This window comes from Lipotes vexillifer, unplaced genomic scaffold (genome assembly GCF_000442215.2).
Source record: "Lipotes vexillifer unplaced genomic scaffold, Lipotes_vexillifer_v1.1 scaffold39, whole genome shotgun sequence".
Taxonomy (NCBI): Eukaryota; Metazoa; Chordata; class Mammalia; order Artiodactyla; family Lipotidae; genus Lipotes; species Lipotes vexillifer.
Genome location: NW_006787038.1, coordinates 3,864,017 through 3,880,936, shown reverse-complemented (window position 1 = coordinate 3,880,936; position 16,920 = coordinate 3,864,017). Strand labels below are relative to the sequence as shown.

Here is a 16,920-nt window from a genome sequence, read left to right as displayed (position 1 = left end):
AATGAATACGGTCGACCAAGCCACGGCCTCTCCTGGTGGGCGGCTCCTTCCACCCTGCCCTGGGTCCACGCTGACGGAGAGCCGGCGAGGCCACGGAGTGTGGCGCAGTCTCCCCCGCCCCCATCCCTCCCAGTCCGAGGTCCCGGAAAGCGTAGAACAAGCAGTCTTGCCCCACCCCCTCCCCGTCCAGGACCCGGATTGTGCGCCCCTTCTTCCAGCCGGGAAGACCAGTTCCAGCTGATACCACCCGCTTGCTCACCACGTCTGCGCCCTCGGCGCCACGGCCCCAGCGCCAGGCAAGGTACGCAGGCCGCCGGGATGCGGTGACAGGCAACACGCTCCCTACCTGGGAGGAGACTGCCAGCCGGTCCTCCTCCTCGCGGGCCTAGTGAAGCCAGCCCCACCTGGCAAGGGACTGTCAGCAAATTCCCCGCTGCATCACCATGGGAGCGGCATCCCGGCCCCTCCCAGGCAGAAGCCAACCTTGGCCCCGCCCCAATGCTGCTTGACCCGCGAGGGAACCCAGGCTGGATTTTCATATTGCAAAGGCCCAGGCTCCGCCTTTAGAGACTTTGTTGCTACCAGGAACCATCAGCAAATTACCATCGCAAATATACAAGGCTGGCAGTCCCTTGCTGTAGACACTCCAGCACCCTCCGAAGCTCTGTGCCCCGGCAGGCGTCCTGCTGCTCTCTGCCCACCCTACAGCCTTCACCCCCACTTCAAGCTCTCCTTTGAGGCACGTGCCCCTTTCAACCCACCCAACCCCGCCAGCCAAAGCGAGAAAAGACAACCGCACAAAGGTAACGGCGCTTAGCCCCGCCCAGGGACCAGCTCCTGGCACCGGCCCAGTGATTGGTTCCTTCTTCCCCAGCAAAGGGAACATCTACAAATTGACCACAGCCCTGTCCAGGAGGCCCAAGAGGGTGGGCTGGGTCATTTCCAGTTTGCCGTGGGCCACAGTCCTGTAGGTCTCCAGTTTCTTCAAAGTCCTGGCTACTCTGCTGGAGACGCTAGTTTTGACTGTGGGGGCAGGTGCCCGTGTTCGAACCCACAAAGATCAGTATACAGACTAAGGTGCAGTAGTAAACAGCCACCCTCCTCTCTTCCAGGAAGGGGCCTAAGCATGTTTCTTTAATAGACTTTAGGAGAGAGGCAGGCTGCTGACCAATCTTTGAAAGTGACTCTCTTTTAACAGTTATATAATGGTAAGATATTGACAGAGTTGTTAGCAATGTGCTAAGAAGGCCACAGAGTAATCAGTGTGAATCTAAGGTCATGAGACACTGACAGGAGGGTCAAAGGGTAGCTAGGCTTTCAGGGTTCCCCATAACCAGCAGCACCGCGCTGCCTCCAGGCTGGCGCACCCTGGTCATCCCTCTCCCTCCCCTGCACCTGCCCCCGTCCCCGCCCCCTCACCCCTTGGTTCTTCTGACCCAGCAGTGCCATGAAAACCCAAAGTGAGCCACTAGGCATTCTGCTGAGATCTGTACATTTCTTCGCTCCCTCACCCATTCGTTTATTCATTCGTTCAAGGACTAGGAAGGCTTTTGGTTGTCTATCATGCAGTGGCAACAGGGTATCAAGGGTCTGGGTTCTAGCCTGGGCTCAGCTGCTAGTGTGCTTTGCAATCTTGGGTAACTTGCTTGATCTGTCTTTCTTTCTTTTTCCCTCTCATCTGTAATACTTGAGAGGGCTGGGCTAGTTGGGGTTTAAGGCCTCTCTGGCCCTAACATTTCTATTCCTCTCTTCTAGGATAAAGTCTGGTGGGAACAAATATAAACCAGGTAAGTACAAAAGTAATGTTTAAGAACTCTAGCTGCCCGGATTCCAGTCCCAGCTGGGCCATCTACATATGGGACTTAACCTCTCTGAGCTTCATTCTTTGCATATACAAAATGGCAGGAATAATAATAACAACCTTAAAGGGTAGTTGTGAGGATTAAATGAGATATTGTATACAAAGTAGATGCTCAACAAATATTGTTTTTTTTGCTGTTGTTATGGTACTGGTGGGAGAGAGTAAAACCTGGACAAAAGCAGCTTGTCCTCCTCTCTGCTTCCTCACTACAGAACTAGAGTCTGACTCCAGGGTGGGAGGATTAAGCGTCTTATGTATGAGGGTAATAGCTGTTCCTTTAGAAAGACCCTGTGTTAAGTGGAAAGAACATGGTCTTTGGATCCAGTTGAAACTTGGTTCAGGTCTGGGCTCTGGGCTTCCCTGGTGGCACAGTGGTTGAGAGTCCACCTGCCAATGCAGGAGACACGGGTTCGTGCCCCGGTCTGGGAAGATCCCACATGCCGTGGAGCGGCTGGGCCCGTGACCCATGGCCGCTGAGCCTGCGCATCCGGAGCCTGTGCTCCGCAACGAGAGAGGCCACAACAGTGAGAGGCCCGCGTACCGGAAAAAAAAAAAAAAAAAAAATCTGGGCTCTGCCTCTTACTATCTGGGTGACTTTGTACTAGTTACTTAGCCACTCTGAGATTAATTTTCACATCTATAAATCGGAGATGGAAATAAAAGGAGTCCAACAGTAGTACCTACCTCATAGAGTCACTGTGAATATAAAATGCATGTAAGTTACTTGGGTCAGTTTTTCACAAACAGAGGCTGGTCAATATTAATCTCTCCCTTCCAGGAAGGATCTAGATAGAATGGAGGGGAGACCCTAGCACTGAAATTTCTAGGCATCCTTGACTGAGTGTCCTGTGAGAAGACTGGGTAGTGGGTATTCTAGCTCAGACCCAGAGCTGGCATCAGCAGCTCTCCAACCCCCTTTGCCCAGGTGCCATCCACACAGAACCTATGAACCAGCCTCCCTGGATGAACCCGATCCCTGAACATGCCCTCTGCTGGGAGCTGAGACCAGAATGGGAGGCTGAAAGCAGGTCTTGAAAGGCCTCACACGCGGGGCTCAGGAGTTTAGACTTTGCTCAGCAGGCAAAGGGAGCCGTGGAAAGTTTTTGATCAGCAGCCACATGACAAAATTTTTGAGCCAACATCCAACCCACTCCAGTTTCTGGAGGCGAGACCTGATAGGCATCAAGGATGTACAAAAAAGGGAGATACAGAAAAGGGGGGGTGGGGAATCCATGGGAATACCAGGTGGGCTGTATGGTGGGACAATCAGAGAGATGACCCTATGTCCTAACCAACTGAACATCAACGACCTAGACGAGTGACAGGCTGGTAGAAGGTGCTTTGTCAAGGCGTGAAGGTGTGTGGGAATGAATAGCTGAGGCTTTTGTGAATAGCTGTGGCCTTGAGAGGCTTTCAAAGAAAAGGTGCTTCTGGCCTGTGGGTGCTGAGAACATCTTTCATGTTCTCACTCATGTGATTAATGTGGGAGATCTCTGAAAGATGATGAGTGTTGTCTTCGTGACTGCTTTCTTAACCTCCAGTGTCTTGTCTGGGATCATAATCCAGGACAACAACAAAGACACAAAAGCCCTCTGAGCAATCCAAACAAGGAACTGCTGTCAAAATCAGATGCTTTTTCTGTAGGAGAGCACCTTGTGTCTTCAATGGCAGCCCACCTGCATTTATTCTACGCACGGTTTAAACAGATCCAGTGTGGCAGAGACCGCTAAGTATCAGCTTATGTCCTATTTTCCCCTCTCTTAGCAGTAGAGCTTCCAAGGTTAAAACTTGGTTACATGGCTACCCTACTAGAGACTACATATCCCAGCCTCCCTTGCAGGCAAGTGCTACAATAGGACTAAGTTATAACCAGTGGGATGGGAGTGGAAGTGATCTGTTTCATTTCTGGGCCACATTCTTAAAAGGAGGCTGCCTGCTCTCCAGTTCCTCTTTCCCCTTGTGCAGACTGGACCATGGACAGGGGGATGGAGGTGGGGACAACTTTGACGATGCTGGCAAGGACCTGAGTTTGGCCAATCTACAAGACCTGAGTTTCATGATGACCTGGAGAAGAGCCCTGAACTATTGACACCTTGGTCTATGACAGCAGCTGAACCCATAGCCTGATAAATCTAGTTTCCTGATTTTCAAGCCCACAGTAGAGGGAAAAGAGCATATTGGAAGGAGAAAGGACTTACAAAAAGCAAGCACAGTGAAATTAGCAAAGGCCTAGAGCAAGAGGATATAGAACAACTTATATAAACAAAAGGATATAAAACAAACTCAGTTTGGGGTCATTTAGTTCAGGGCCATGCCAAAAAGCCTTGGGGGCACCATTGTATTACAAGATAATGTTGGAAATGCTCAGAATAACAATCTTGAATCATTAAGAGAAGGTTAATTCTGATGGAATATTTTATTTTAAAAGGAAGGCAATTATATGATATGTCTAGTGTGTCTGGAAATGGTTAACACAAAACTTGTATGCTTAAGGGTAGAAACCTTCAGCATCCATTCAAAATAATACCTTTCCTGGGGCTTCCTTGGTGGCACAGTGGTTGAGAGTCCTCCTGCCGATGCAGGGGTCACGGGTTCGTGCCCCAGTCTGGGAGGATCCACATGCCGCAGAGCGGCTGGGCCCGTGAGCCATGGCTGCTGAGCCTGCGCGTCCGGAGCCTGTGCTCCACAACGGGAGAGGCCACAACAGTGAGAGGCCCGCGTACCGCAAAAAAAATAAAAAATAAATAATACCTTTCCTGATGGGTCAGAAAGTAGAGATTTTGACTCATTGATATATACCTTCTCCCACTAGATTATACATCCTTTTAAGATCAGATTGTATCTCCTTTTTCTTTTTATTCCTAGTGTCTAGCACAGTGCTAACTCAAATAAATATATTTTAATAACTAAGGGGGTGAAATCTGTGTTACCTTAGATGCCAGAGCTTAGTAGGGTCCCACCAGCTGATGTGGAGTATTGAGCAGTGAAATTGCCTGAGGTCCCAAAACACCCTGGTAGAGAGCTGCAGGGCCACAGCCCTCACAGCCAAGAGTGATACGAGCCCGTGGTGACCCTACCCCTGTTGTCTAGAAATCATTTCGTCAGAAACACTCCCCTGAGCTCACAAGACCAACATGCACAGGATTTTCATTGCAGAACTGGTTGTAATTCCAAAAACAAACACAACTGTACACAGGCTACACAACGGTGCATGGCCTTCCTTCACTGTCCAGGGGAGATGTTCAGGAAAATTCAAAATAAGAGGGAAAAAAGCGGGAGGTCCAGGAAAGGGTCAGCTAGGTGTGCCCACTGCTTGTTTCACATCATTTCGATGGCTTCGAGGCAAGAGAGATACACTAGTGTCCCCATCATCCTAAAGCCCAGTGCTAGTCACCTAGCTAAGCAGGGGGTAAGAAAGGGGGCGGCAGGTCTGGAGGTGCTGAGCGTCTGCAGATTTTGCTATAGGATCTAGAAATAAACGTATGCCACTGACAGGGACAGTATTTTTCAAGGCAGAACCACATCACTATTCACACTCTGTGACAATCCAGATACTCTAGGGTATCCCCTATCCCCAAGAGCCCAATCAAAACTCTCCAAGAAAGTGGGTCTATTTTGGGAGCTCAGGCTTCTGTCACACACTCTAATCTGCCTTTCCAAACAGAAGGAAATTTGATTACCTATTCAGAAAATAGGCAAGCAATGTACTGGGATTGAAGACTATTTTTTCAGTGTCCTCTGTCTAATCCGACATGGGGTTGTGGGTTTTGAGAGACACACAGCACTGACCCCTCACTGGAAGCTGACACTCCCCAGTCTGATGGGGCCAGAGTGGAGAAGTCAGTAGCCCTCTAACCACATGGTCCTCAGGGCAGAGAACCTAAGCCTCCCCTCCGCTGGGACAGCCCTGGCCTCCCTGCCCTCCCTCACCCATGGCCTCAGGCTGGGTCCCCACTCACCAAGGCCCCACCAGGTAGATGCTCTTAGCTAGCCGCAGCTTCTTTTACTTCTGTCCTGGAAAAGGGGAAATTCATGACTAGTGGGAGGTCACTGTCATCTACCTCCAAGTCACTGCGAATTATCAATATTGGAAACTTCTGGTGGGGCCGGGTCAGAGGTGGATGCGGATGACACCACAAAGGAAGCACCACTGTGTGCTGGAACTCTGGAGACACATTGGAGAGGGAGGGTTTCGCCATCCAGAATTGAGCTAAAATGAACATTTCCAGGGCAGATCTGGAGGTTTGAAGCCTGCACAGCCTCACCTCAGTTCTGTCTTGAGCCTGGCTGATGCCCTGCAGGATTAGGTTGTTAAAGAATACTTGGAAACTAAATCATCAGTGGTGAGCATGCCGTAGTATATACTGAAGCAGAAATATAATGTAGACATGAGACATATAATGTTAGAAACCAATGTTACCTCAATAAACAATAAATATGTGGGTGCTCATGTTGATATTTATTGAGGCTATAGACCACCCCTCACCTCTCAAGCAGATCCTCATAGGGCAGCAATATGGTTTTCCTATTGGATTTCTTCTGGGCTACAAAGTGAAAATCCCGTCTCCCTGGCCAGTCTCTTGAAAGCAGCTCTGCTGTACTGTGGGAGTTGGCATTTGTTTCCAGTAATGAACACATTCTTTATTTTATACCTTTATTAACTTGTGAAATATAATACACAGACAGGGAATTCCCCGGTGGTCCAGTGGTTAGGACTCCATGCTCTCACTGCTGAGGGCCCGCATTCAATCCCCGGTCAGGGAACTAAGAATCCCGCAAGCCACACAGTGCGGCCAAAAAAAAAAAAAACCACATAAGAGAGGTGTATATAAAACGGAAATGAGAGCTATAATGAATAATCATAAAGCAAACACTATGTAACCACTACCCAGGTCAAGAAATAGAACATTATACCAGACATTTTCCTGTGTTGCTACCCAGTCCCAGCCCTCTCTTCTCCACCTGCCCCCCACCCACAGATAGCCCTCTCTTGACCTTAATGGTAACCTTTACTTCCTTTTCTTTATACTTTACCACCTGAGTATTCATCCTTAATCAATAGAGTTTGGTTGGGTCTCTTTTTTTAAGTGGATATTAATGGAATCCGAGCCTGTATATACTTCACGTAGGGCTTCTTTTACTCAACGTTATATATTAAAGATTCATTCAAGTTGTGGCGTGCAGTTGTAGTTTATTCATTGTTATTGCTGTATGGCACTCCATTGCTTGACTCTGCCATAATTAATTTATCCTGGTTGGTGGAAATTGGGGTTATGAACAACTTTTTGTTCATCAGCTTGTTTTCTAAAACAATGCCACTATGCCTGGTACACGTGTGCTCGAGTTTCTGTAGACCCAGAGTAAAGTGGGGATGATCATCCACATTGGAGGTGTGTATCGTCAGCTTTACTAATTAATGCTAAGTGTTTCCCAAAGTAGAGTTGTATCAATTTGTACCTCCACCAGCAGTGGGTGAGAATTCCCGATGCTCCACATCCTTTTCAATATTTGACATTGATGGTCTTTGTTACCATCCTGGTGGGGTTTTAGTAGTGTCTCCTTGCGGTTTTAATATGCATTTCATGAATTATTAATGAGATGAGGTACATGATCAAATATTTCTTGGCCATTTGGAATTCTTTTTTTGGAGGTACCTTTCACCCATTTTTTAAAAATTGGGTTGTCTTTCTAATTGATTTGAAAGATATTAAAAATATCCTTACAATTATCTGCTCCTGTTTGGGGGTTTGCCTTTTCAGTCTGTGGTGTTCTCAGATTAACAAGAGTTTTAAATTTTAATTTAGCAAAATTTATCTATCTCTTTATATCATATTTAAGAAATATTTCCTGGCCCTGAGGACTTAAAGACATTCATCTGTACTACCTTCTAAAAGTTTGAAGATTTTTGCATTTTACATTTAACTCTAAAATCTATATGGAGGTACATCAGTGACAATGGCAGAGGAGGTAACTCCAAAAGTCTGTCCCTCCTCAAAAATAATGAATAAACTGGCAAAAAAAACTATTGAGTCAACTTTTTTGGAACTCTGGAAACTAATGGAAGGCTTGCAGCACTTGGGGAATGCTTAACCAAGGGGAAAAGCAGCTGAATCTCAGTAAGAAAGCTTTACGGTATTTTTAAAATACACTTTATTTTTTAGAGCAGTTTTAGGTTCAAAAATTTAGCAAAATTAGGCAGAGATTTCCCCATGGCCCCACATATGCTCAGCCTCCCTGCTATCGAAATGAACCGCCACTGACATATCAGAATCACACAAAATCCATAGTTTATGTTAGGGTTCCCTCCTGGTGCTGTACATCCTAAGGGTTTTGACAAATATATATGGACATATATCCACAATTTTAATATCATCAGAGTAGTTTTACTGGCCCCAAATCCTCTCTGTTCTGCCTATTCATCTCTCTCTCCCCTCCACCACTGATTCTTTTACTGTGTCCGTAATTTTGCCTTTTCCAGAATGTCATATAGTTGGAATAATACAGTAGGTAGCCTTTTCAGATGTTTCTTTCACTTAGTAATATGAATTTAAGTTTCCCACATGTCTTTTCATGGCATGATAGCTCATTTCTTTTTGTGCTGAATAATATTCCATTGTCTGGATGTACCTTAACTCATTTATCCATTCACCTATGGAAGGACATCTTGGCTACTTCCAAGTTTTGGCAATTACAAATAAAGCTTCCCTGACCATCCATGTGCAAGTTTTTGTGTGGACATAAGTTTTCAGCTCATTTGGATGAATATTAAGGAGTCCAATTTCTGGATTATATGGTAACAATATGTGCTATACCATTTTGCATTCCCACCAGCAATGAATGAGAGTTCCTGTTGCTCCACATCCTTGCCAGCGTTTGATTTTGTCAGTGTTCTGGATTTCTAATAGGTGTGTTGTGGTACCTCATTGCTGCCATAATTTGCAATTCCCTAGTAGCATACAATGTGGAGCATTTTTTCATGTGCTTATTGCCAACTATATATCTTCGTTGATGAGGTGTCTGTTCAGGCCTTTTGCCCATTTTTAAATGAGGTTACTCATTTTCTTCTTTTTGAGTTTTAAAAATTCTATATATATATATATATATATATATATATATATTTGGCTGCACTGGGTCTTTGTTGCTGCCCGCGGGCTTTCTCTAGTTGCGGCGAGCGGATCTACTCTTCATTGCGGTGAGTGGGCTTCTCATTGCTGTGGCTTCTCTTGTTGCAGAGCACGGGCTCTAGGCCAGCAGGCTCAGTAGTTGTGGCACACGGGCTTAGTTGATCTGCGGCATGTGGGATCTTCCCGGACCAGGGCTTGAACCCTTGTCCCCTGCATTGGCAGACGGATTCTTAACCATTGCACCACCAGGGAAGCCCTAGAATTCTTTATATATTTTGAATAAACATCTTTTATCAGATATGTCATTTGCAAATATTTTTTCCCAGTTTGTGGCTCATCTTCTTATTCGCTTGACAGTGTCTTTCACAGAGCAGAGGGGGGTTTTCTGTGTATTTTTTTAGATTTTGATATTTTAATTTCTTTTGAATACAAGTCACTTTTTGTAAGCTAGGAAACAGAATCAAACTAAGGCAGTCTTGTCCTCTAGAGATCCAGGCCAGTTCTTACAGTCTTCAGCAGAATGACATCATAATATGAGGTGCTAACAACAGGGTTAAAAACTATAAATAATAACCACTTATTTACATTTTTTCCTTAGGAAACAGCCAAAAGTCCAGTCCTTAAAGGCATGATATACAGAACATCTAGATCTACAAAGGACAGAATTATCCAAATTATACGCTGGCCAACCTGTCGGTGAACCAGATCAGAGCTGGCCCAGGACTGGTGAACAGAGAATGTGTTTACGGTTTGAAAATTTGCTCTGAGGTTTAAAAAATTTCTAGTTGCTATTAATAAGAAAGCAAGTAAAAAATATTATAGATGCACCACACTGATTATTTGATTTTGCCAAGGTTTTCCACTAGAACACAAAGTTAGCGTATGGGGATAAGACACTTAGATATTTTCAAAATAAATTACTTAGTAATAAGAAATCTGACTTAACTGCATTCTTCCATTTGCCACAAGAACATATTGACAATGAGGACTATTTAAAAGAATGCTCAACTCTAAAAAGGGTGGTGGCAGCAACACATTCCGCTACAGAATAACCTCCCACTTTCCCATACAATTAACATTGCTACTTTTCATGATACATATTCATGTGGAAAAACTTGTCAGGAGCTCTTGCCAGGGCCAGGAGATGAAAAATAGAGACTGTCCTAATGACATGGATAGTTGTAAGCTCAGTTAACGTCTTTAGGATGGACCCATGAAATCTGGCCACTGTTTTATTAAATATCTGCAAATCGCAGAACTCCTTAGCCCTTAGCCATAGTATCTGCTCAATGTCTAAAAGCTGGGCTCTGTCCCATCTGTGACTCTTTTCTTCAGGGCTGAGGTGCGTGCTAGTCATCAAAGTCTGGCATGTCATCGTAGGAGTGTCCCCAGTAGCCTTTGGGTACATAGCAGGCGATGCGCAGGTGGTAAAATCCTTGCAGGGACACCAGGATGCCAATGATCAGGACAGGAACGGCCCAGTCTACCCACTCATAGGAACTGTGGGAGAAGTTTGTTGAAGCTCAAAGGAAGAAACATGTCTTATTATCTGAGAACAAAATCCCTTTGCTGATATAGCCTGCCGGCAGGAGGGAGCCTATGATAATGAGAAAGGCACCAATCAAAAACAGCACCTACGTAGGGCTTCCCTGGTGGCGCAGTTGTTGAGAATCTGCCTGCCAACGCAGTGGACACGGGTTTGAGCCCTGGTCTGGGAAGATCCCACGTGCCGCGGAGCAACTGGGCCCGTGCGCCATAACTACTGAGCCTGCGCGTCTGGAGCCTATGCTCCGCAACAAGAGGCCGCGACAGTGAGAGGCCCGCGCACCGCGATGAAGAGTGGCCCCGGCTCACCGCAACTAGAGAAAGCTCTCGCACAGAAACGAAGACCCAACACAGCCAAAAATAAATAAATAAATAAATAATTAAAAACAAAAACAAACAGCACCGTAGCAAGTGCAATGGCCTTATATGGAATCTTAGGAGGGCCTTTCTTAAACTTTAATAAATTGGATCTCATGACATCAGGAAAGAAGGAAGATTCCCACAATCTGTTGGCTTTAGCAGTTAGTTTCTCCCTGAAGGTCAATGTAGCCATCCTCTGTACTGGAGAGCCTTGAGTATTTCACTTTACTACTGGGGATTCCGGTAGCCAGGTTGGTACGAGAGTGCATCATAACACGATGACACAGCTACAGTCGGAGCCCCGCCAGGCCATCCGCGTGCCACAGCTAGCTCACGGTTTGCAGCGGGCGAGCCGAGGCCTCATGGCACGCCTCCCCCAACTGCCTCCCCGCCCCCGACCCCAGAGGTTTTTAATTAATTAAAACAATTAGCTTAACAAGTCTCCCTTCCATGAATCATGGTCTTTGGTGTTATATCCAAAAAGTCATCATGTCAAAGGTAATCTAGCTTTTTTCCTATGTTATCTTCTAGGAGTTTTATAGTTTTGAATTTTACAGTTAGCTCTAAGAAGCATTTTGAGTTAATTTTTTGTGAAGGGTATAAGGTTCATTTTTTGGCATGTGGATGTCCAGTTGTTCCAGCACCATTTGTTGAAAAGACTGTCTGTGTTCTAATGTATTACCTTTGCTTCCTCATTAAAGATCCGTTGATTATATTAATGTGGATCTATTTCTGGGCTTTTAATTCTGTTCCGTTGATCTGTTTGTCTGTTTTTTCATCAATAAAACTGTTGATCTATTTGTCTGTTCTTTCATCAATAAAACTTTCATCAGTAAAAAACTGTCTTGATCATATTATAGTAAATCTTTATGTCAGTAGTTTCAGTTCTTTAACTTTTTTCTTTTAATATTGTGCTGGCTGTTTTCAGTCTTTTGTTTCTCCATATAAAGTTTATAATCATTCTTTCAATGTCTACAAAATAACTTGCTGGGATTTTGATTGGGATTGAGTTAAATCTATATATCAAGTTGGGAAGAACTGACATCTTGACAATATTGAGTCCTCTTATCCATGAACAAATGGAATACCTCTCAATTTATTTAGTTATTCTTTTAATTTTTTCATCAGAGATCCGTAGTTTTCCTTATGTAGATCTTGTACATGCTTTACAGTGTTTTAACTTATCCTGGTGCCAACAGCCTGCATTCCTAGTACCAGCGCTGGGAGGTTAGCAGTACTGATCCCATTCTTTAAAAAAATGCTATAGTTGTTTACTTCGACCTGTTTGGTAGCTTCCAGGAGGACTGGTTCAAAAGCCTTGCCTTTATCTCACCTAACTCAGAATTCTCCCATTGCTGAGGTGGCTACTTGGAGGCATTTGTTGAAAACATTTAAAGGTCAATGAATCAATCACCGCTGCCTGGGGTGTTGGATAACAGTTGGGGGTATTAGACAACAGTTGCGGGTAATGTATAACAGTTGGGGCAAAAAATAGGCTAACCAAAAACTTGGGAAGAAAAGCTGGGAAATGAGATTCTTTGGGGAATAAGGATCTAAAATTTTTTTTCATTTTATATTGGAGTATAGTTGATTAACAATTGTGTTAGTTTCAGGTGTACAGCAAGGGGATTCAGTTATACATATACATGTATCTATTCTTTTTCAAATTCTTTTCCCATTTAAGTTATTACAGAGTATTGAGCAGAGTTCCCTGTGCTATACAGTAGGTCCTTGGTTATCTATTTTAAATACAGCAGTGTGTACATGTCAATCCCAAACTCCCAGTCTATCCCTCCCTCCCCACCCTTCCCCCCTGGTAACCATAAGTTCATTCTCTAAGTCTGTGAGTCTGTTTTTATTTTGTAAATAAGTTCATTTGTATCATTTTTTTCAGATTCCACATATAAGTGATATCATATTTTTGTCTTTCTCTGTCTGACTTATTTCACTTAGTATGATAATCTCCAGGTCCATCCACATTGCTGCAAATGGCATTATTTCATTTTATTCTTTTTAATGGCTGAGTAATATTCCATTGTGTATATGTACCACATCTTCTTTATGCATTCATCTGTCGATGGATATTTAGGCTGCTTCCATGTCTTAGCTATTGTAAACAGTGCTGCAGTGAATATTGAGGTGCATGTATGCTTTCAAACCATGTTTTTCTCTGGATATATGCCCAGGAGTGGGATTGCTGGTAGCTCTGTTTTTAGTTTCTTAAGAAACCCCCATGCTGTTCTCCATAGTGGCTACACCAATTTACATTCCTACAAACACTGTAGGAGGATTCCCTTTTCTCCAGGTAGATTCCCAGGTATGTGTAAAGCTCTGACATATACCTGGGAATCTAGAGGGTGAACCCACCCCCAGGGCTGGGCTCATGCTCTGGAAAGACTTGAGAAGTTCCTAAGCTTTCACCTCTGGCTCACCTTCAGTCTCTGTGCATGTGGAAAGTGAAGGTTAAGGCAGAGTTGTGAACTACTGTCTGAGTTTTGAAAGCATGCCCACACAAACACAGAGCCCAGCTGCAGAGACTGGGAGATATTTTTGCTGTTGTTGTTCCAGATATTTAAAGTAGTCTCTGTCCAATCACTAGCCGACCACAAAGCTAGTGGAATAGGGATTTCAGTGGACACACACAACAAAACATATAGATTTTACAAAATTAGTTCAGAAAAGACATTAAACAAATAAACAACTACTGCAACAAGCAGCAACAACAGTCCCTAGGAAGGAGAAAAATCTGATTCCCAGAGTTGCCACATTATGATATTCAAATTTTCCAATTGTCAACACAGATTATAAAGCATGAAAAGAAACAAGAAAGTATGGGCCATACACAAGAAAAGAGGCAATTAATAGAAATTGTTCTTGAGGAAGCCCAGACATTGGACTTAATTGAAAAGACTTTAAGCCAACCATTTTAAATATGCTCAAAGAGCTAAAGGAAACCAAGTGCAAAGAACTAAAGGAAACCATGAGAATGGATGCCTCACCAAATAAAGAATAAAGAATAAGGAAGGTAAAGGTAACTGCACAGATACATATAAAAGTCAGTATTAATGTATTTTGGGTTTGTAGTTCCTTTTTCATATATGATTTAAAAGATAACTGCATAAAACCAAAATTATAAATCTGTAGGCACACAATGTATGAAGATGTAATTTGTGACAATACAACATAAAGGGTGGGTGTAGAGCTATATAGGAACAAAGTTTTTGCATACTTTTGAAGCTAAGTTGATATTAATCTTCACTAGATGGTTATAAAGTAAGCTGTTAATTGTAATCCTCAGAGCAACCATTAAGAAAATAACTCAAAAATATATAGCAAAAAAAGGGACTTCCCTGGTGGCGCAGTGGTTAAGAATCTGCCTGCCAGTGCAGGGGACACGGTTTCAAGCCCTGTTCCAGGAAGATCCCACATGCCATGGAGCAACTAAGCCCGTGCGCCACAACTTCTGAGCCTGTGCTGTAGAGCCCACGAGCCACAGCTACTGAAGCCCATGCACCTAGAGCCCATGCTCCGCAACAAGAGAAGCCACTGCAATGAGAAGTCCACGCACTGCAACGAAGAGTAGCCCCTGCTCGCTGCAACTAGAGAAAGCCTGCGCACAGCAACAAAGACCCAGTGCAGCCAATAAATAAATAAATGTATAAATATCTATCTATCTATCTATCTATCTATCTATATATATATATATATAGCAAAAAGAAATAACAGGGAAATTGAAAAGATATACTAGAAAATAAATGTATATATTTAACACAAGAGAACAGTGCTGGATAAAATAAAGAACAAAAATGGTATAAGACATAAGAAAACAGATAGCAAAATGGCAGAAGTAAGTCCTTCCTTAACAATAATTACTTTAAATGTAAATGGATTAAACTCTGATTAAAAGACAGAGACTAGCAGAGTAAATTTTTTAAAAATACATGATCCAAGTATAAGCTGTCTACAAGAGACTCACTTTAGATCCAAAGACACAAATAGGTTCAAAGTGAAAGACGGAAAAAGATAGTCTATGCAAACAATAATCAAAGGGAGCTAGAGTGGCTATATTATGTCAGAAAAAATAAACTTTAAGACAAAATTGTTACAAGAGACACAGAAATGACATATAATGATAAAAGGGTCATTCCATCAAAAAGATATGACAATTATAAACATATATGTACCTAGCAACAGAGGCACCAAAATATATGAAGCAAAAACTGACAAGATTAAAGGGGAAGGGACTTTCCTGGTGGTCCAGTGATAAAGAATCTGCCTTCCAATGCAGGGGACATGGGTTTGATCCCTGGTTGGGAACTAAGATCCCACATGCCACAGGACCTGCATGCCACAAACTACGGAGCCCATGCACCACAACTAGAGAGAGAAAACCCACATGCCATTACTAGAGAGAAGCCCGCACGCCGCAACGAAAATCCCACATTCCTCACCAAAGATCTCATGTGCTGCAACTAAGACCCGAAACAGCCAATAATAATAATAATAATAATAATAATAATAATAATAATAAATAAAATAAAATAAATAAATATTTAAAGGGGGAAATAGTTTGACAATAAGAGTTGGATACTTTAATACTCTACTTTTAATAATGGATAGAACAACTATATAGAAATCATCAAAGATATAGAAGACTTGAACAACATTATAAAACAACTAGCCCTAGCAGACTCTGTAGAACACTCCACCCAACAATAACAGTATACACATTCTTCTCAATGTGTATTGAGAATACAATGTGTATTGAACATTCTCCAGTATAAACCACAAGTTAGGCCTTGAAACAAATCTCAATACATTAAGTATATAAAGTATACAAAATATCTTCTCTGACCACAGTGGAATAAAATTAGAAACCCATAATAGAAAAAAATCTGGGAAACTCACAAAAATGTAGAAATTAAATAACACATGCTAAAACAATAGGTCAAAGAAGAAATCTCACAAGAAATTAGAAAAGACTTTGAGATGAATGAAAATGAAGATATAATATACCACAACTTATGAGATATAGTGAAAGCAATGCTCAGAGGGAATTTTATACCTATAAATTCCTACATTAAAAAAGAACATTAACTTTATACCTATAAATTCCTACATTCCTAATCAATAACCCATACTTCCAACTTAAGAAACCCCAAAAAGAACAAACTAAACTCAAAGCAAGTAGAAAGAAGGAAACTATAAAGATTAGAGTGGAGATAAATGAAGTAGAGAATAGAAAAACAAAAGAGAGAATCAACAAGATGAAAAGTTGGTGCTTTCTTAGGAAATCAACAAAACTGACAAACCTTTAGCTAGGAGAGAATGGAGAGTGACTGCTTAATGGGAAAAAGTCTTCTTGTAATTAAAATGTTCTATAATTAGATAGTGGTGATGGTTGCACAACTCTGTGAATATACTAAAAACCATTGAATTTTACTCTTTAAAATGGAGGCTCCGGACGCGCAGGCTCAACGGCCATGGCTCACGGCCACAGCCGCTTCGCCGCATGTGGGATCCCCCCGGACCGGGGGCACGAAGCCGTGTCCCCTGCATCGGCAGGCGGACTCCCAACCACTGAGCCACCAGGGAAGCCCTAAAATGGTGAATTTTATGTTAATTTTATCTTAATAAAAAAAGTCCGTGTGTAGTTGATTTTTGTATGTATGGAAAATACGAGTCCAATCTCATTTTTTACCTATGGATACTCATTATTCTATCGTCATTTATTGAGGAAAAAACGCTGACCTTTCCAGACTGCTCTGCAGTACCAGCTCTGTCGTATGTCAAGCATCCAAATAAGTGGGGCCTGTTTCTGGGCTCTCTGTTCTGTTCTGTTGGCCTATCTGTCTATCCCTGCAACCACCGACATTATATGTTTCTTTTTTCCTCTGGCTCCTTGAAAAAATTTCTTTATCATTGATTTTCAGCAATTATTTTTATCAGCAATTTAAATATGGTGTGCCTTGGTGTCATGTTCTTGTGCTTGGCATTGATTCATCTTTAATTTCTACCTTTAAATATGAG

At 42.9% G+C, this 16,920-nt stretch overlaps 2 protein-coding genes across 2 annotated transcripts in view; both read right to left on the bottom strand.

Moving 5' to 3' along the window:
• TMEM63C (transmembrane protein 63C) overlaps nt 1-398 on the bottom strand; it is a 73,744-nt gene extending 73,346 nt beyond the window's left edge. Inside the window, exon 1 of the mRNA XM_007459767.1 lies at nt 263-398. The gene's annotated coding sequence lies outside the window, so the exon portion shown is untranslated. The remainder of the gene's footprint in view (nt 1-262) is intronic.
• Nucleotides 399-10,334: 9,936 nt separating this feature from the next.
• LOC103089098 (transmembrane protein 230-like) lies at nt 10,335-11,162 on the bottom strand. Its single transcript, XM_007459766.1, has 4 exons — nt 11,066-11,162; nt 10,934-10,986; nt 10,543-10,619; nt 10,335-10,485 (listed from the first exon to the last, which is right to left on the bottom strand). The coding sequence occupies exons 1-4, from the start codon at nt 11,160-11,162 to the stop codon at nt 10,335-10,337; spliced, it is 378 nt and encodes a 125-aa protein (XP_007459828.1).
• Between the last annotated feature and the right edge of the window lie 5,758 nt (nt 11,163-16,920).